The 20,657-nt window shown below is 50.4% G+C and overlaps 1 protein-coding gene across 2 annotated transcripts in view; it reads left to right on the forward strand.

Annotated features, from left to right (window-relative positions):
• Positions 1-20,361, forward strand: part of Plxdc1 (plexin domain containing 1) — a 56,169-nt gene extending 35,808 nt beyond the window's left edge. For both annotated transcript variants that reach the window (XM_038328047.1, XM_038328046.1), the window contains exons 8-14: positions 2,843-2,938; positions 5,000-5,081; positions 9,703-9,763; positions 11,538-11,670; positions 16,100-16,135; positions 18,416-18,576; positions 20,202-20,361. In XM_038328047.1, coding sequence (XP_038183975.1) covers positions 2,843-2,938; positions 5,000-5,081; positions 9,703-9,763; positions 11,538-11,670; positions 16,100-16,135; positions 18,416-18,576; positions 20,202-20,321 — 689 coding nt within the window. In that variant the 3' untranslated portion in view covers positions 20,322-20,361. The remainder of the gene's footprint in view (positions 1-2,842; positions 2,939-4,999; positions 5,082-9,702; positions 9,764-11,537; positions 11,671-16,099; positions 16,136-18,415; positions 18,577-20,201) is intronic.
• The last annotated feature ends 296 nt before the right edge of the window (positions 20,362-20,657 follow it).

Below are 20,657 nucleotides of genomic sequence, written 5' to 3' on the forward strand. Positions count from 1 at the left end.
AGTAAGCAGCTCTCCTCCATGGCTTCTGCATCAGCTCCTGCGTCCAGGCTCCTGCCCTGCCTTCCCTCAGTGACAGGAGGGTGACACAAAGCTGTGAGATGAAGCAGCCCCCGTCCTCCCCAGGATGCTTTTGGTCATGGTGTTTCATCACAGCAGTGGAGACTCCCAGACACTAGGAAACAAACACACAATCATCCAAATTTTAGATGCTGCTATAATTGTTTACTTTCAAAGACAGTTACGCAAATGTTCCCTTCTGTCTCTTTTGGAACCACAGGTAAGTATGGTAAAAGCAGGTGCCAGAGCGTTTACACCTCGGGAATCAGCCAGAACTCACGTACTCTCCCCTGCTGAACACTCCCCTGCACATACACCTTGCACACCTCCGGGACCTTCTGGAGCTTCCTTAGCCCTGGGACCAGGGGCTGTTTGTGTCTTTTTGAGACAAGGTCTTGCTATGTGGCCCTTGCTGGTACTCACTATGCAGTCTAGGTTCCTCCCACTCATAGCAATCTTCCTGGCGTAGCTCCCTGGGTGCTGGGATTGTGGGCATGTACCAGGATACCTAGCTGAATCCTGTGTTTTAAGTCTGCCCTTCGGATTAAAAAAAAAAAAGAAGAAGCTACCTGTTTTTGAGCAGATGATACACATAGATGAGAGCGTGTAGAGGACACATACATGATAAGCTAGATACTACGTGCAGCATCTCCTTGTTCTCACGTCTTCCTTTAACATGCAGTGAGCAGTGGCACCTGCCCACCAACTCCAGAAGGGCGCCACAGCAAAGGAGATGGTCCAGACATGAGCTGGCTAGACTGGCCCCGGGGTGGCCGTCACATTGCTGGGCGCTCAGGATTTAGCAGGTGCTCACACCTACATACCGGATGAGTAACTGAAGGTATTCATGGTGGTGATGGGCTCTTGTGCAATTTTCCCCTTCGACTGCAGAAGGTGTTTCCTATTTGAGGCTGTGGGTAGGCTTGGTTGGAAAAGTGGTTATAAAAAAAAAATTTATCTGTCCATGGATTAAGCTGTCTGCACCTCAGTTTCCCCACCTGTGAAATGAATGGTGGGACAGTAAGTCTTGGCTCCTTTGCAGCTCAGCCTGAGGCATCTGAGTGTCACTTCCGTCAGCTCCTACAGGGCATTAATCCCTTGGAGGTCTGGACCCTTCCTCCCGCCCACTGTTTGCCTGAGGATGAGCCTGGGATGGAGGGAAGGGAGGAAGAAGCAGGAGCCTGGATCTCATTACAAACCTTCTGCCAAAAAAAAAAAAAAAAAAAAAAACCCAAAAAACAAAACCATCTGCCTCCAAAGCAGGAGTCCCCAAGGAAGGAAAGTGCCCCAGGCCTGGGGTGGTCATCTTCCCTGGCGGGAAAGGAAGGTCAAGGTCCCCCAGCAGCCCCAGAGAACCAGTAGAATGTGTGAGCTTGGGGTAAGTGGGGTGGGGAGGGAGATCTGGGATCAGCGTTCTCTGAATTGCCCTGAGAGAGTGTTTGCCTGAACCCCAAGACCCCCTGCCACTGAACATGGACAGCAGTGTTTCCTGTTGCCTTGCTTTCTGGTGGGGCCAACAGGGTGCTAGGCGGCAGTGGGGATGGCAGAGGCTTGGAGGGCAAAGGCAGGAAGGACATTCAGATTGCTAGTCAAGGGTCAGGGCAGCAACTTCCAAAGTGGGAGGACACTGCCAAAGTTGGCGGAGGTTCTCTGACATGAAATATGCCATGGGGAAACAGGGCGTGGGGGCGGAGGACGGGGGAACAGAGGGGAGGGAAAGGAGAAGGGAACAAGTGGGGCATCCTTGTTCCACTTTATGTTCCAGTTTATAAACATTGGTTAGAGCGGGGTTTAAAGGGTCTGAGGAGGCTGAACGGGCCTCAGAATCTCAGCTGAAATCAAAAAAGATGAGTCAGCACTGAGGGGAAAGAGAAGCTCACTAGCCAGGGCTAGTGGGGGTGCACACCTTTAATCCCAGCTCTCTGGATGCTGAGGCAGAGGGATCGTTGTGAGTTCAAGGTCAGTCTGGTCTACAGATTGAGCTTCAGTCCACCAGCCAAAGCTACCTAGTGAGACCCTGTCTCAAGAAAAACCACAAAACAACTAAAACAAACAAAACCTCAAAGCCTCAAAACATCCCCATTGGTAGAGTTTAACTCGTCTCATTGTGGCTCACTGAGCCTAAGTCCCTCATCCAAGGTCACCTGGGCAAGGTGGCAGCAATCTCACTTCCTTTCCCTATACAGCCACCTCCCTGCAAAGGCTTCTCTTTCCCCGTGGTCCTGAACCTTGCCTAAGCCTCTACCAGGGGGAGAGCTGGGGCGTGGTCAGACAGGGCAGCCTGTCTGTCTGTGAAGGTTTGTTGAGCATTCCCTGGGGTCAAGTTCACAGTTAGGACGTCACTTGTCCAATTAGAAGTTAGTAAGGCAGTGTGGGGGAGGCATTGGGCCTGAGCAGAGCAGAGCCTCCCAGCAGCTCTGCCCTGAGTAAACAGTCCTTCAGCTGGGTCTGCAGGAGTGCGCTAGACACAAAGAGAGCATAGACCTGTGGGCTTATAAGCAGCGGCTGTGATGTCACCCGAGCATGAGGAGGATGTCCTAGATCCTGACTCCAGGTTCAGCCAGGCCTCCAGGTTCAGCCTGCCTTCCACAGGAGGCTCTCCTTCCAAGGTCAGCCCCTCACATTCAGTCCCCCTGCAGCTTCGCACCATTATACCCGCCTGCCAGGTTCACTTCCTCCTCGCTGGCTGCATACTAACCTCAGTTGGGGTCCTGGGCACAGGCTTGGGGGACTTCTGACTATGACATGCTCCTGATATGAACGACAAACTCTATTTCTTTTCTAGAATCTCGGAGACGGACCATTTTCGAATACCACCGTGTTGAACTGGACTCTAGCAGGATAACCAACATGTCGGCCGTGGAGTTCACCCCATTGCCAAGTGAGGAGGGGCAGCCTGCTGTTCTGGAACATGCTTTAGACTAAAAAATGCCGGCTTCTGATCTCAGACCCTATCTCTGATCCCTGGGGACACAGTCACCCAGCTTCTCTGGACCTAATTTTACCGTCCTGCAAAGCTGTAATCAGGGCTGGAGCCACATGGGCCAAGTTGAGTACAGAAATGGCAGCCTTGACATACACCAGCTCGCCCAGACCTGGGGTGTGGTTTATGTCTAATCAGTGCTATCTATTGCTAGGGATACATACCTGAAGGCCCAGAGAGCTGAGACTGCCTGGACAGGGATCCAGAAATAAATCTAGCCTTTGGTTACTCACCATCTTCCCCCTAGAGGAGATGTCCCTGGAGGCTACCTCACTGGGTAGCCTTGGTTGAGATGGACCTTGCTATGTAGCCAAGGCTGGTTTCTCCTTTGTGGTGATCCTCCTGCCTCTGTCTCCCAAGAACTGGGACTACAAGTGTGTGCTACTGCCCCAGGTCCAGAATCTTATTTTTCCAGAGGATTTTGTTCCTTCTCTCATCTCACGAGTCTTCCTGCTGACAACTGAGGCTGTAGCCGTTCACCAGCCTTCTGTGATATTTCTTGTGTCTCCTACAACCTCCTCTGCCCCTCCCCCCCCACTTTTCTCTTCCCTGGAAGTTCTGGGAACAGATAGCAGAGAAAGAAAAGCAAAGTTTTGTCATGAGTCCTGGGCCCCATCTCAGCCCGATCTCAGGCAGGTGTCTTCTCGTAGGGTGATCAGATGAGGACACAGCCCAGGTCACAGTCACCTTCCACTGAGGCTAGAAGCCCAAAGGCCTGGGAAATGGGGTTTTCCCAAAGACCACTGTAAGAGCAGATCTTGGGCTCATGGTGATGTAGGCCTGTAATTCTCTTTGAGACATTAAGGCAGGAGGACATTGAGGTCAGTCAGGGCTAGCTTGGGCTGGTATAGGGAGACTCTGTCTTTGGGGGAAATCAAACCTTAAGTCCTAGAAATGAGGAGCAAGTATTTCCAGGCTCAGCTGCCCCAACAGTACTGAGCCATCCTGGGAATGCATCTCTGAGGCTGGGAGCTGGGCAGGGGCATCTGCAGTGGAACCTCCAGATTGAACATTCTGACTCCAGGCTCAGCCAGGCCCTGGTTCAACCCCAGACCTGCTATTCTTAATGACAAGACTCACCAAGCCTCAGTTTCCCTGTGAAATGGGGTAAGGAAAACTCCTGCCCACAGTTTCCATATATTCCTGACTCCCAGGACATATGAATGTCCTGTGTTGGTTATTGTTCTTGGTGATGTGACAAGATACCAGACAAAAGCAACTTAAGAAAGGAAGGGAAGGGGCTGGAGGGATGGCTTAGTGGTTAAGAATACTGACTCCTCTTCCAGAGGACCCAGGTTCAGTTCCCAGCACCCACATGATGGCTCACAACTGTTTGCAACAGAAAACCCAGCAAACATACATAGAATAAAAAAATAAATTATAAAAAAATAAATTCTTTAGAAAGAAAGGGAGGGTAGGGTACAGTCCATCATAGTGGAGACTGGTGTGGTAAGAGCAGCTCACATAGGGGCAGCAGTTGGGGTGCCTGGGTCCCCAACCCGCTGGGCTTCAACTCACCAACTGTTCTACCCACATTCAGGGTGGAGCTTTGTCTTTGGTTGTGCCTCTCTGGGTGGGGTCCTCACAGATACCCTCAGAAGTGTTTCTTCTAAGGGATTCACAATCCAGTCAAGTAGATAATGAAGACCAACCAATAACCAGGAGGGCTGGAGAGAAGAAAGAAAGAGAAAGAGGAATGGATCTCTAATAAACCGGGCACATTCAGGAGGCAGAGGCAGGAGGATTTCTGTGAGTTTAAGGGCAAGCTGGTCTGTATAGCAAACTCCAGGACAGCCAGGACTACTTAGGGGGCCACTGTCTCAAAACAGCAATGAAAGCAAGAGAGGCAATAATGACCTTCCATGGTCACCCAAGTCAGAGACACTGCAGTTCAGGAAGGACCGGAATTTGGGAGAAGTGGTGATGTCATGCTGACGGCTGCAGTTTCCTCTCTTGCAGCCTGCCTCCAGCATCGGAGCTGTGACACCTGCATGTCCTCAAACCTGACCTTCAACTGCAGCTGGTGCCACGTCTTACAGAGGTCTGTATACACGCACACGGGTTACACACGGAGGTGAGGGTGGGGCTGTGAGCAGTAGCCACAACCCACTGACAGCCCCAGGCCACACTGCCCGCTGTCTGCTGGCATTAGGATCACTGTCCAGTGCTGCTCTGGGTCTTTAGGACAAGAATGTCACAAGTAAATTTCTTTCGAGGCTTGCACCTGCTCCAGGTGGCTGTGTGGCTTGCACCTGCTCCAGGTGGCTATGTGGCTTGCACCTGCTCCAGGTGGCTGTGTCACACAGTAAGGCCTGGGGTAGCCAGGCTTCAGGAAGATCATCTGTAGACTTCAGAGACTGTAGATCTCCCAGGAAAGCCAGCTCATTCTGGGCCAGGGCTTCAGAGAGAGTAGGTCTTAGCTGCGGTCACTCCAGAATCACTGGCCCCTTGTGTCAAGATTTCCAGGGAGACCCCAGGTCTGAATTTTTGTTGTTGTTTATTCATTTTTGTTTTTGCTTATTTTGAGACGAGGTTTCTCTGTGTAGCCCTGGCTGTCCTGGAACTCACTCTGTAGACCAGGCTGGCCTCAAACTCACAGAGGTCCACTTGTCTTTGCCTCCCGAGTGCTGGGATTAAAGGTGTGTGCCATCACCGCCAGGCCCAGGCCTGCATCCTAGCCTCATTTATAAGCATGTGGCAGGCCATGACGCAAAGCTCGTCACTGCTGAGTGAGCTCCATGCCTCCCCCCCTACCCCCGCCACTGTCCTCTTGGGCTGCAACAGGTTTCCTGAAAGCCAGGAGCATGGATGCTGCAGGTATCGGAATCTCAGGACATTCTGGATGAGATGCAGTTCTTAAACCCAACGCATCTTCCAGTCTTTGTTCTGGAATTATCCCCTCACCGATTAGGCTTGTAATCCAACCTCAGTTCTTCTAGCCAAGATAAATAAGTGGCGGGAGATGGGGGAAAGGACTCCTTTGGGGACGCTGACTCTCCTGAGAGTGGGAAGCCCCACAAATTCCAAGAGCCTTTAAGGCCATCTTGAAAATTGAAAAATTATAGTCTCTAAGTTTCTAAGCAGCTGTTGTGCAGTGGTCAGCATTTCCTTTGCTCCTCTCTGGAGTCCCAAGGCAGACAGAGAAGCTCTTGATCCTATAGACTGCCAGCCTGTCACAGGAGACACCAAGCCATCCATCAGAGAGCAGCTGGGATGGGATGCCCAGGGACCTCGGCCTCCCTGGTGTGTCCTTCCCTTTCCCTAAATTCTTTCCCCTATGAAATGGTCCAGAGTGTGTGACTCAGGGAGGCGTGGGTAGGGCGCACACTGTCACCACAGCTCATGTGGTGTTAGATAGCACTTTACCAAATGCATCCAGGGCCCTTAGCAGCAGGAGAGGCGCAGAGCCCCAGGGGAAGCAGGTGTCATAGACCCCCTAACTGTCTTAGGGAGCAAAGCTTTACTTCCTGTGAACTGTGAGAACCACCTAGAAAACTTGGTAAAAAGAGCAACCAGGTTGGATGTGGTGGTGTAGGCTTTTCATCCCAGCACTTAGAAAGCAGAGGCAGGATCAGGCGGTGGTGGCACACGCCTTTAATCTTAGCATCAGGAGGCAGAGGCAGAGGCAGGCGGATCTCTGAATTTGAGGCCAGCCTGGTCTATGGAGCTAGTTCCAGGACAGCTAGGGCTGTTATACAGTGAATCCCAGTCTCAAAAAAAAAAAAAAAAAAAAAAAGAAAGGGAGGGAGGAAGGGAGGGAGGGAGGGAGGGAAGAAGGGAGGGAGGGAAGAAGGAGGGAGGAAGGAAGGGAAAAGAAAAAAAGAAGAATGCAGAGGCAGGTAGATATCTATGATATTTAAAGCCATCCTGATCTACATAGTAAGTTCCAGGATATCCAAGGCTACATATTTAAGGTCCTGTTTCAAAACAAAACTTAAAAAGCCAGCCCAGGGATGGAGAGATGACTCAGCGTTAAGAGCACTGGCTGCTCTTCCAGAGGGACCCAGGGTTCAAGTCTCAGCATTCAATAGCTTACAAATGTCTACAGTTCCAATTCCAGGGATCTGGTGCCCTCTTCCAATCTCTGCAGCTCTGCACATATGTGCACACAGACAGACACACAGGCAAAACACCCATATACGTAAAATAGAAATAAAATACATCTTTTAAAAAAAGCTATCTGGGCATGGTGGCCCCTGCCTATAATCCCAGCACTTGAGAGGATGGAGCAGGACCAGCAGGAGTTCAAGGTCACCTCAGTTGTGTAGTGATCCCCAGGGAACAAGATCCCAGAAGCCTGATTTTTTTAGTTCATCTCATGCATTTTCAAAGCCAAGCAGCATTTTCTGAGCCTTGGGGTGATACTTGAGATGACCTCACATGATCCCTGGGATCTGGGAGCTGCTGCCAGGCATGACTCAGTATCCAGCTCGTGCTGAGCCATAGAAAAATGGGTCAGACAAAGCAAACCCTCCCTTCACTACCCCCAGTGAGCGGCCACACCCAAACCTAGCGACAAGATGGTGGAATAGGAGCTGGAGCCCTTGAATGTGAATGGTGGAATAGGAGCTGGAGCCCCCGAATGTGAAGATGCTGGCCAGGCTGGGAAATGTAGGGGCTTCGGTGGTGGGCTCTACCTATGGGACAAAACAGGGATGCCTCGGCAGAGGGTACCAGGGAGCTGAAACCATCCATCCCAGCCAGACACCCACGGCGCTGGACTCCCTCCAGCAAAAACTTCCAGCAGCCAGCTCTCTGGAGCCTCAGCTTCAAATGAGAACTGATCCCAGTTCCCTGAAAAGCCAGAGGGCAGGGCCAGTGCACTGGGGACATGAGTGGGCCTCTTGTCCCCTCTCTCCCACTCTGCCCTCTTTAGCCACTCAGGGCCTCCCTGCCCCCATGCTCTGTAAAGAAGTTTCATGGACCACGGTAGGTAGTTTCCTTTTATTCTACACTGATCCCCACTTGTCCCCTTGACTCACAGTGGAGTCTGTGGGTGGCCTTAGCCCTGGAATTGCCCAGGAGATGATGGTCATAATTCTCACCTTACCATGTCATTGTGAGGGTCCCTCGAGATGAGTCTGGTGCAGTGGCAGACTGCACCAGATAGTCAAGACACACTCAGTAAACGGCCCATTCTCACATTCTTCTCTGAGGCAGTGTTGGCTAGCCTGAGACTTAACGTGTGCCATTGAACCTAAACGGAAGACTCAGGGTTGGGGTAGTTTTTTGATTTTTGTTGTTTTTGTTTTGTTTCATTTTGTTTGTGAATGTGGGTGTTTTCCCTGAATATATGTCTATGTACCATGTTCATTCCTGGAGCTCTTGGAGGCCAGAAGAGGGCATTGGAGGCCAGGTGGTGGTGGTGGGCATTGGATCCCCTGGAACTGGAGGCATAGACTGGGGATGGAACCTGTATCTTCTTGTCTGGAACTTGCTATGTAGACCAGGATGGCCTTGAGCTGCTTCTTTGGCATACCCTACCACAACCAGAATGAAGATTCAGTCTTTTGTGTTTTGTGGTTTTTTATTGCTGTTGCTGTTTTTGTTTTCTGAGACAGGGTTTCCCTGTGTAGCCCCAGCTGTCCTGCAACTCACTCTGTAGACCAGGCTGCCTCTGCCTCAAGAGAGCTGGGGTTAAAGGTGTGCACCACTGCCACCACCGGGCTCAACTTAGTCTTAAAAGAATCTGCCAGCATCATCAAAGAGGCCTGAGTTCGAGCCTGCAGACTGCTCTTTGTCCTCCATCCCCTAAAAAGTGAGAAGATGGTGGTTGAGCCAGCTTAGCCTCTGGAGGCCACATTGGATGGCCCTCTGGAAGCATGGCCTTGATCTCACTGGGGTGTGGGCACATGGCAGCTGCTGGGACTGGATGAACTCGCTGAAAATACTTTCTCTGCGCTTGTGGTTTAGGTTGTTATTCTTCCATGGCAATATGTTTGGGCCGTGTTAGGCTTAGTGGCTTCTTCTGGCACCAATAACGAAGAATGGAAATTTAAGCAGGATGCTGTGAAGAATGTGCTCGGGTTCATGCGTGTGCCCCAACCTCTTCCTAGAAAAATCCTTGGTGTCTCCTGTCATCTCCAGAGACCCGTGTCAGTCTCTGACACCATTCTTATTGCTCTCTTATTATGATTACACAGAGGGAGTTGGCTACATTACATGATCTGATGCTACCCTCTCCCCAGCCTCTGCTGCCTCAGGAGTGGTGGAGAGACCCTGACTGGACAAGGCTTTCTCCAATGGAAAGCACAGGCATGGACATCCCAGATTCTCAGTACAGAATCGAAAGGACCCTGAGAGCGTCCAGGGTCCTGTACACACAGAGACACTGCTGGGCAGAGAAAGCCTTGATATGGGGAGCTGGGGCAGAAGGAAGAAGTAGAGGACATGAAAATCTCATAATGAAAAATATCATAATCTCATAATGAAAATCTCATATAAAAATCTCATAATGAAAAGAAGTAGAGGCCATGCAAATCTCATAATCATCTCCTGCCTAGGGCACCTGTGCAGTAGCCTTCTGGAGCCTAACCAGCCAGCCTGGAGCTGAACCCCTCCCCTTACTACCCTTGCAGGACTGTTAATTAGTAGAGGGGTAAACGAGAAGAGAGGGATTCCCTTCTGAACCCCTCACATCTCCGTATTTGCTTCCCCTATAGATGCTCCAGCGGCTTTGACCGCTACCGCCAGGAGTGGTTGGCCTACGGCTGTGCCCAGGAGGTGAGACCCGTGAGTGATCTGCTCTAGTCCCCGATGGGAGAAGGGACGCTGCCAGAGGACTCTGCCCCTGATAACGCTCCTCAAGCTGGCTTTGGTTTGTGACGGCCTCATCCTCCCCTTTACCCCAGATAGGCTTTCTGTTCTGCTCTGAGCCACTTTGGAGGGTTTTCCAGGACTCGTCGAGCCCTCGAGTCTAGTCGAGCTAGTAATGTGGCCGTGAGCAGGCAGCTCTTACTGCAGAGGAAGGGGTGTTGGGTCTCGCCTTGGCCACGACCGACTCTTCTGTGGCCACTGTCACTCTATCCCTTCTGATTTTGAGGGAGACGATCATTCTGGGAGTGAGGGGGGTTGTTCTAGGAACCTCCTACTTGGATTCCCATCCAGGTTTCAGGTCCCTTCTAGACCAGTGGTTCTCAACCTTCCTCATGCTGTGACCCTTTAATACAGTTCCTCGTGCTGTGGTGACCCCAGCCATCAAATTATTTCGTTGCTACTTCATAGCTGTGATTTTACTGTTAATGAATTGTAAATATTTTGGAGATAGAGGTTTGTTAAGGGGACATGACCCACAGGTTGAGACCCACTGCTCTAGACTCTAGAAAAATCTCGTGTGGGCACAAACAGGTGATGTCATCCAGAAACCATCCCTCTCCCGTGCCCTCTCAGATAGGACTCCCTTTGTAATCTAGGCTAGCCTCGAACTCGCACGGCTTCCTGCTCTCTATGTCTTCTTGTAAGCCATGCACACTTCATTGTTCTATACTTGTTCTTATTTAACATGACTCAAAAACCTGGGGACCAAGGCCCTCACTGACAAGAGGGGAAACTGAGGCACAGAGAAGTTTAAAGAGTTGGCCTGACCTTCACCACCTTACAGTACCAGGCTCAATGTTTAAACATGAGGCCTCAGGCTTCCCTGCCATGTTCTCATCTTTCTCTGGTCTTAGGAAAAAATAATTAGGGCAGCAAAATGGGTTAGTGAGGAAAGGTGCCTGCTGCCAAGCCTCAGAACCCGAGTTCAGTCCCTGGAACCCACATGATAGACGGCAAGAATAGACTCCTGAGGTTTGTTCTCTGACTTCCATGTGCTTGCCGTGGTGGTCACACACTCTAAATAGATAGCACATACACTAAATTGATAAATGGGGGTGGAGAAGCCAGTCACATCTGACATTGGCTATTAGTGACTATTAAGATATTATCATTTGTTTATTTATTTTGTTTTGTTTTTTTTGAGACAAAGTCTATGTAGTCCTGGCTGTGCTGGAACTCACCATTTAGACCAAGATGCCCCCAAACTCACAGAGATCCCGTTGCCTCTGCCTCCGAGTGTTGGCACCCAGCCAGGGATTGTTAAGATTTTATCTATTTATTTAAGATTGACCTCTTGCCGAGTGGTGGTGGCACACACCTTTAATACCAGCACTTGGGAGGCAAAGGAAGGTGTCTCCGTGAGTTCCAGGACAGCCAGGACTATGACACAGAGAAAAAAATTGGCATCTCAGCCCCCTCTTCAGGGAATGGTTTGAAGCGCTGGCAGATAAATTACCCTGTAAGATAAGTCACGTTAAAGTGGAAGATTGCATCTTAGTTGTTTTCGGAGGCAGGGTCTCACTCTGATGACCAGACTGGCTTCCTGGACTCAGTCCCCCCACCCCCACTCCCACTCCCAGCCCACCCCCTGCTCCACCTCCCGAGTACCTTAGTGTAAGTGTCAGGTTTGGATGCATTCAGGACTGGCTGTGTCCAGAAGCAGCATTGGGGTTTTTTGCAGGCAGAGGGCAGGACATGTGAGGACTTCGAGGATGAGGGCCACTACTCAGCCTCCCCCGACAGCTCCTTCGGCCCCTTCGATGGTGACCGCACCACCTCTTCCTCCCTCTTCATTGACAGCCTCACCACAGAAGGTAAGACACAAGTCCTGGGGCACAGAGACACCCCGGAAGAGCCTGCCCATTCCTGACAGGGACTGCGTCACAGGACAGGGTCTGTCCTGGTCTTTTGCTGACGGCGCACTGAGGCCCAGATAGCATAGCTTTCACTGGTGAGAAGCAGGAGCCAATAGAGAAGGAGAAGCTTTGACTGCTGGGAAGACTGACCGTGGACCATGAGATAGAGATCCTCTCAGAGAGGGGAAATGGGTATTAGAGCACCCCATCTTAATAGTAACCTTGCAGAGCCCGTGAGGCTACTTATACTATAGAACGGTATCTCTGTCCGAGTAGCCGGTGGTGAGAGACGATTGTCTGATTTTATTTTTTCTATAACCTTCATTTTTTTTCCTTCTTCTGGTACTGAGATAGAGCCCAGGGCCTTGCACGCTGCCAAACAAACACTCCACCACTACTGTACATACCCAGCCCTCCTCTTTTCCTTATTTTACTGAGACAGGGTGTCTTAGTTACTTTTCTATTGCTGTGATCAAACACTGGGACCAAGGCAACTTATACAAGAAAGACTTTAATTGGGAATATGGTTCCAATCACTGGACAATCCTGTCCATCCAGCAGGCGGCCAACTGCGTCTTGGCCTTGTGCCTAAGAACCACTGTGGTATCTGTGCTTTTCAGTTTAATAGCTGCTGCATCCTCCTTCCATTGACTGGAGAGCCACCTCACACTTCACAGAGCCCTGGCAAGATGACCTCCTTGGACAGCGTGGCCACCGTCAGTGGCTCTGTAGGACAGACTGGGACACTCGTGTCTACCAGGATGGGCGTGGGCTGGGCTGTAGTTGAAAGGTCTCGAAGAGATACCGAGATGATGGCTGGGGTATGGAGTTTATTAGAAGAGCTACTGATGCCATGGACAGACAGATAACAGCATGATGGGAGCTCTGAAGAGAGGAATCCGGGCCCACATGGCCGGACCTGAAGTCTCTCCTGACACCTTCCCTGAGGATGGGAGTGGTTTCACAGTCAGGGAAGGGGCGGGGCAGGATGTGTGGCCAGCAATACCTCCTTCCGTGTGAACTCTCTTCTCCAGGTGAGAAACCCTGGCACTCAAAGTCTGTTAGCCAGGGGCTCCCCGTGTCTCAGCAGAGCACCTGACTGCTTCTGTTGGAGAGGGAGGGCTACCGTAGGCACTGTGGGCTGAGCAACACTGGAGTCGTCTAATATCCATTCTTGGGGCCAGAGAGATGGCTCAGTGGTGAAGAGCATTAGCTGCTCTTCCAGAGGACCTGGGTTCAATTCCCAGCACCACACACAGCTCACAACCATCTGCAACTCCAGTTTCCCAAGGCATCAAGTGTCCTCTTCCGACCTCCATGGTAACCAGGCATGCAGTGGTACACAGACACATGCAGGCAAAACACATAAAACAAACAAACTTAACATTACATTCTTCGAGTAATTGATTGGTCTATATTCCCAGTCAAGCTAATTTGTCCAATGATAGTTAAGACTACTCTGATCAGGTTTTTTTGTTTTAATTTTTTTTCTATGTTTTGTTTCTTGAGATAAGGTCTTGCTATACTATGTTGCCCAGGCTGGTCCTGAATTTGGGATGATCTAGCCTCAGACATACACCACCATGCCTAAGTCTTTGGTCAGTTTTTGTTAACCAATTGTTTTCATTACAGATGGTTGTGAGCCACCATGTGGTAGCAGGAATTGAACTCAGGACCTTTAGAAGAGCAGGCAGTGCTCTTAACCGCTGAGCCATCTCTCCAGCCCCTAGCCTGTGCTCTTGATCACTGGGCCATCCCTCCAGCCCTGCAAACATTTAAAGATTGGAATTAGTGTGTGTGCGTGATATGTGCAGGAACACCTGCCATGGTGCATGTGTGGAGATCCGAGGATTTCTCTTCTTCCACCTTCATGTGGGCTCAGGGAGTCAAACTCGGACTTTAGCACCAAGCGCCTCTACCTCTGAGCCATCTCACTGACCCAAGGGATCGGCTTTTTATATTTATATTTTATAATCATTTAATAATTGAAGGATAATTGTTAGGATTTCAAAGTAAAATCTACAGAAGTAGGCATATTCTACAGAATTTTATTTCTTGTTCTACCCCTTCAGCTTATTTCCTCTTCCCTCCATAAAGAACAAGTTTTTTTAAAAAAAATTTTTTTAAAAATTTTTTAAGCCGAATGTGGTGGCACACACCTTCAATCCCAGCACTTGGGAGGCAGAGGCAGGAGGATCTCTGTGATTTCAAGGCCAGTCTGGTCTACAGAGTGAGTTCCCGGACAGCCAGGGCTGTTACACAGAAAAACCCTGTCTCAGAAAAAAAGAGCTTTTTTTTTGGTGTGTGTGTGTGTGTGTGTGTGTGTGTGTTTTCTCAGCATGTATGGCTGCATACCACATGCATGCAGCATGCAGCGCCCACAGAGGCAAAGAGGATGTCAGGTCTTCTGGAATTGTGAGCTGCCTTGTGGGAACTGGGAACTGAACTCAGGTCCTCTGGAAGGACAGCAAGTGCTCTTAACTGCTGAGCTATCGCTCCAGCCCCCAACTTAATTTTTTTCTTATAGTTTTCTTTCATTATCTACATTTTGATACTTCAGAACCCTGGGAGAGCAGACAGAGTAGATGTGGAAGCATTTGGGGATCCCAGTGCTGCAGACAAGTGTGTGTCAAGGACAGTGAAGCACAGAGAACACATAAACTGTCCCCTGAGAAGCGGCAGTACCTGGACTAGTGAGAGGCGAGCAGGGCATTCGGCTTGGGTGAGAGTTTAAAGGAGGCTCCTAAACACCCAAAAGTAATATTTGAGATAAATAGTTCAATGCGGTGTTTATAAAGATCAAAATTAATCTAAAAACACGACAATGTACCAAATACCCAAGTTTTCGGCAGAGGATGGGACTCCCAGGTCAGCTCTGCAGGGTTTTCTGTGGTGATACAGTAGAGGGGGCAGTCGGGGGAGGTTTGGGGATGACGGACATGGAGGCAGAAGTGACAATGGCTCGGCAGCTCATCCAGGGAAGGACGGGGCCCTGAAGGACCTTAAGCATCTCTCCAGCTGCTTTCAGCAGCTTCCACTGCAGTGTGCAGCTGTGACCTTTAAGAGACTACTAGGACCTCAAACGCCAGTGAGCAAACACGGTACCCACTAAGAGTCTCCAGCAGCCTGGACGTTGGAGGTCCAGGAGGAAGATGGATGAAAAACCAAAAAAAAAAAAAAAAAAAAAAAAAAAAAAAAAAAAAAAGAAAAGCTATAAATTGTGGTGCCGTTAAGACGGTTTCAAGTTGAAGTGGTTAGAGCCTCAGCCTGCAGTGCTATGGGGCTCTCAGACACGGAACTCCTGGCTTCCTTTGCCTCGTATGGCAAAACCCCAGGAAGAAGGTTGACCGCGGAACAGACGGAGGAAGCCGCTGGCGTACACCTGGAGCAATAGAGAGGGTGCTGAAATTGCTGCAGGCCCAGGAGTCAGCAAACAAACCGAGGGACCACTGTCAGCCTTCCACAGCATCCAGCTGCCCCTTAGAAGGCCAGGCAAGATTTCCATACAGCATTCCAGCCAGCTGCCTGGCCCCTTTCATGTCTCCGCCCACCTGTATACACAGCTGGCAAATTCTTTGATTCGAGGCTGCCCTGTCTTTCCTGCTTCCCAGCTTACGACTCACTTCCTCCCTCTGGGAAACTCTGTTGATTCCCATGATCTGGGTGAGGCCTGCAGAGATAGCTTCATCATGGGAAGTTTATTTATTTATAGTTTTGGGAGTTTTTTGTTTGTTTATTTTTGGGTTTGTGTGCATGTGTGTGCATGCATACATGCGTTCGTGTGTGTGTGTGTGTGTGTGTGTGTGTGTGTGCATGCGCACGTATTAGAGCCTAAATCCAGAACTTCCCACATGGCCCTTGTACTCAATGACTGAGCTACAGCCTGGTATTGTGTCTGTTTAATTGCCCCTCTGATTCCTACCCAATGTGGGTGGGGACCCATGTCCATCTATTATCTGTGGTCTCCCTAACCCTACCCACAGCGTGCCCAGCCCATAGCAAACACTCTTTTTTTGTTGTTGTTGTTGTTTTGTTTTGTTTTCGAGACAGGGTTTCTCTGTGGCTTTGGAGCCTGTCCTGGAACTAGCTCTTTTAGACCAGGTTGGCCTCGAACTCACAGAGATCCGCCTGCCTCTGCCTCCCGAGTGCTGGGATTAAAGGCGTGCGCCACCACCGCCAGGCCCACTCATTTTTGTTGAATGAATGACACAGATAGGAAAAGCTGGCTTGCCCCAATCATTCCCTTACACTGCTATATAGTTTTGGGCAGGACATCTCCCCTGTCTAAACGGAAAGTTTGGAAAGGACACCTTCTGAAAGTTCCATCTACACCTGGGGCGACAAAGTGAATATTCCACTAATCTTGCTCCTTCTGTCCTCTTTGAAGATGACACCAAGCTGAATCCCTATGCAGGAGGAGATGGTGAGTACAGAACTGCCTGTCCCTCTTTACCAGATGAATGGCTGGGGGTTCACCCTGAGGAGTCGCAGCAGTGGGGGAGGGAGAAGAGCAAAACCACGAGGGTCTCAGGCCTCTGGCTAAACAGGAGGGTGGTGGGTCTGCTGCACAGACCCCTGGGTGGATGGAACACGTCTACTCTAGACCCCTCCTGTCTCAGCCGGGAGCCTCCTGTGTCTGTGGCAGGGGCACTTGTGACAGGGGGACCTGCTCCCCTGTGGGCCTCAGCTGTACGGGGTGAGCAGTTTCCCCAACATCCAGGTTCCCTCCCAGGCAAAGAGCATGCAGCTGTTATCCATGCCTGTAGAGGCCCCAGAATTGGGCTACCACAAGCCTCAGAGAGAATGTTCTCCGGTCATGGAAAGCCCCCCCCCCTCCACTTGCTGATGAACGTGGGAATGCCTTTCTAGCTCCAGGCTGGGGGTGTCCTTGGGAGTCCAGCGAGAGAGCCTCCTTTTTCACAGCGCAGTCTGGCAGACCTCCCAGTGGAGATGACACCATTGTTCCCCTCCATAAGTTTGAGAGGCTGGTGTGTGTGAGGGGGGAGGAACGGGGCCATGCTCTTCCAGCTTGTGCTACGTGCTCATCCACCACAACCTAGATCAGAGTGTTACAGCAAGCTAGAGGCCAATGGCCAACCACCAAGTCAGCAGAGCCTAGCCTGGGTGTGTCCCCTCAATGCTTCCACTTCACGGCATACACTAGAGTGGCCCGGATAGTTTCTGTCCTGGGTTTCTTCTGTGTACACAGTGCCCGGCAGAGACAAATGGGGTGAGCAAGAATCCTGATGCAGTCAATGTCCTGTCGAAGGCCTCACACGCCAGTTCCCCTTCTCACCTGAGAGCCATGTGAGAAGATTGGGCATTTCCATTGCTGACATTCACCTCTGTCTTTTTAGCTCATTCCTCCACACTAGGTATCGGAGGCAGAAATACCCACCTCAGGTAATGTTAGGGAACCTGCCTTCCCAGCAGCCGACACTGTCTGTGTGTCCTTAGGCAAATGGCGTGACATCTCTGTGTTTCTGTTACCTTAGACATAAAAGAAAGGGTGAATTTGGATGGCCCTTTGGATGTATTTCAAATGCCTGGGATGTCTCTAACAGCCGTTTGTAGGTTCCTGCGGAGGGTCTGGCTCATCCCACTGACTTCAGGCAAAACGGGACCCCCACTTCACAGTGGACCCCGTGAGTCTTAAGAGCTAAATAGTAATCCTACCATCCCACAGGTCTCAACCTGGGAACAGACAGAAACAAGGATAACTATGACTGCTTGCTATCAAAGCGATTAATATTACTTCAGGACTTCTGAGATGCTGGGCGAGGTTCTCAGGGCTTGGCACGAGTTCTGTCATTTTATGCATGGCACAGTATCCCCAGCTAGACAGCTATTGACCTTGTCCTACAAAGGTGATGACAGGCTCACAGAGGCTAATGTGCCCAAAGTCACACATAGAAGTGACAGATTATAGATTTGAAGCTAGTCTAGATTTCCTATCTCTCTTTATTCATTATATTATTATTGTTGTTATTATTATTATGATGGTTATTTAGATAGGGTTCTTTCTGTATAGTCCTGACTGTCCTGGAACTCACTCTGTAGACCTTGAACTTACAGGGATCCATCTGCCTCTGCCTCCCAAGTGCCAGAATTAAAGGCGTGCGCCACCAAACTCAGGCTGAGTTCAGACTCACCGCGTAGCTTAGGATGCGATCCTGAACTTCTCACCCTCTTGTCTTCTTCGAACTTCTGAGATTATGGGCCTTTGAGACCACACTCAGAGCTAAGATCCCAGATGTTTAAAATTACATTTATTTCGTGTGCGTAATCTGTGAACACCTGCTACCCTCCCTCTGGAGATCAGGGAACAGTTTGCAGGAGTCACCTCTCTCCTTTCCACTATGTGGTTCCCAGGGATCGAACTCAAGTTACTAGGCTCGGCGGCAAGAGCCTTTACCCACTGAGCCATCTCGTTAGCTCCCAAACTCTCCTAACTATCACGTGCCCTTTGCGAGTTCCTCAGAAGTGCTGACTGATGTGGCCTCTTTATAACTTAAGAGAAGCTTCTAAATGATTCTAGAAAACACCTCAAAGGTGCCAGGATGTTCATGTTATTATGTTCATCCCACCAACTCTCACCATGCCTCTCTGTGGCTTTGAAAGTGTGGGTGTTTGGGGTGTTCATCTCGGCGACCCTGTCAGAACCCAAGGCTCTGAGGCCCAGCTTCTCTCTTTGTCTCCACAGGACTTCAAGACAACTTGTCTCCGAAGACCAAGGGCCCTCCTGTGCACCTGGGCACCATTGTGGGCATTGTGCTGGCCGTGCTCCTGGTAGCAGCCATCATCCTGGCTGGGATTTACATCAGCGGCCACCCTAACTCCAATGCTGCGCTCTTCTTCATCGAGGTTAGTGTGGAATTTACCCGCGTTTGGATTTCCCTCACCATTCAGAACCCATTCTGTCCCGTCCCATCCCATCCCATGCCATCCCTCACCTCCCTGAGGAACTTTCCTCCACTCCATCCCATCTTCAGTGGCTGATGCTCCCATCATCCTGGGACCCAGCATCGGTGCTCTCCCTCCCCAGGGCATGGTCTCCCTGCTTTCCCACTTGTGAGGTTAGGAAAGCCCCTAGAGGAGGGTGGTCAGAAATGCCATAGGTGCCCTATTAGTGGCTGGGGGCTGTCCCCTAATGACTTGCGGCTTCTTGTACCCAAATCTGAGGTTTTGGACATATTCAGAGTCATGAAGGAGCTTACCATATTTCACCGCTTCTGTGGGCTTCATAGGTGATAGCCGACAAACCAAAATGCTCATGAGGGCTGTGCTCTCAGGCAGCTCTAGCTGGGGATGCTACAGGTTTGATGGTCCAGAACCCAGAGGGGACAGAAGTAGATCATAGGAAGTAAGGCTCAACAAGCCAGAGCTCAGTGATGTCTGGCTCCCATCCAACTGGTGAAGACATTCCCAGAGACCCATGCACACCCCACAATGATGTCTGAGGACGTGAAGATGAATGTGACTCTGGCCCTGTCCTCTAGGGGGTCACAAGCAAATGGTGCCCCTCAGTGAGCCCAACAGCATTTATGTCGTATATCAGAGTGAACATCCCCAGAACCCTGATTAAGAAGGACCATTTGAGAAGGTTTCAGAGGGGTACATCTGATACACCAGGGTCTACCTGGGTCGGAAGCCCACTGACCTCATTCCCCAGAGGCCCGGGGTGTTCCTTCAGCTTTTTAAAATGAAACAGGGTCTTTCCAGTTGTTCTGAATTTGTCTATCTGGGTATCACCAAGGACCAGTGGTTCCTAGGCCACAAGGACTTGGAAGGGTGGGGTCAAGGTAGGACATATACATTTCGGTTTCCCATGGACTCTGATGCAGGACCCGTGCTATCTAGCAGGCCCTCTTGGCATTTTCAGAGTCTCCTAGATCATTTGGACATCTGCAGCCTGCTTCATCCCTTCCTACAGTCTTGTGTCTCCAGTCTGCTGTTGAAGCTTCTAGCTCAGTTTTGCAAACCGCACAATGATGGATAAAATGTGTTCTTTCCAAACCTGCTTCTAAAAATGCTGGGCAAGGTGTTGCACGCTTTTAATCCCAACACTGCAAATTCAAGGTCAGCATGGTCTACATAGAGGGTTCTGGACCAGCCAGGACTATATTGGGTTTCTAGTGGCTGCAGGTTTACCTGAGAGGAATCTTGCTGAGAGAGTGGCCCCAACTACCAGGTGTCTCTCCACAGTGAGCCCCTATTCCTGAGCCCCCATTCCTTCAAAACCCTTGTAAGAAGAAACCTTGCCAGGCAGTGGTGGTGTATGCCTTTAATCCCAGTACTCGGGAGGTAGAGGCAGGCGGATCTCTGTGAGTTCAAGGCCAGCCTGGTCTACAAGAGCTAGTAGTTCCAGGACAGGTACCAAAAACTACAGAGAAACCCTGTCTTGAAAATTAAAAAAAAAAAAAAAAAAGAGGGGAGGGGAGTCCAATGAAGAGGTGGTATTCGCTGACTTTGCTTCCATGTCTCTACAGCGGAGACCTTACCACTGGCCAGCCATGAAGTTCCGCAACCACCCCAGCCACTCCACCTACACAGAGGTCGAGCCCTCGGGCCACGAGAAGGAGGGCTTCATGGAGGCTGAGCAATGCTGAGGGCATCAGGCCAACGACCTGGGGATGGCATGAAAGCAAGTCACAGCAAAGAGAAGTGATTTTTCCTGGCCTCCTCTGAGCTGGCCATGGGTCAGGAAGACAATGACTTATGGTGCCCAAACTATAGTTTGGTCCTCACACCCCAGAAAAAAGGGGTACAGCAACGCAAAGGAACACTAACCTCAGAGTTCCCTGCTCCGGTGGGAGAAAGCTCCTTTTTGGGGTCTCTCGATGATCTGTGCTGCAGCTATTAGCAGAGCCCCTCTTCACTGGAGACAGCCTGGTCACTGAAGCCCCTGCTGGGGCGACTGTATTCTAGGGTCAGTAAACTCAAGG

The sequence above is a fragment of the Arvicola amphibius genome, chromosome 4 (genome assembly GCF_903992535.2).
Source record: "Arvicola amphibius chromosome 4, mArvAmp1.2, whole genome shotgun sequence".
Lineage (NCBI taxonomy): Eukaryota > Metazoa > Chordata > Mammalia > Rodentia > Cricetidae > Arvicola > Arvicola amphibius.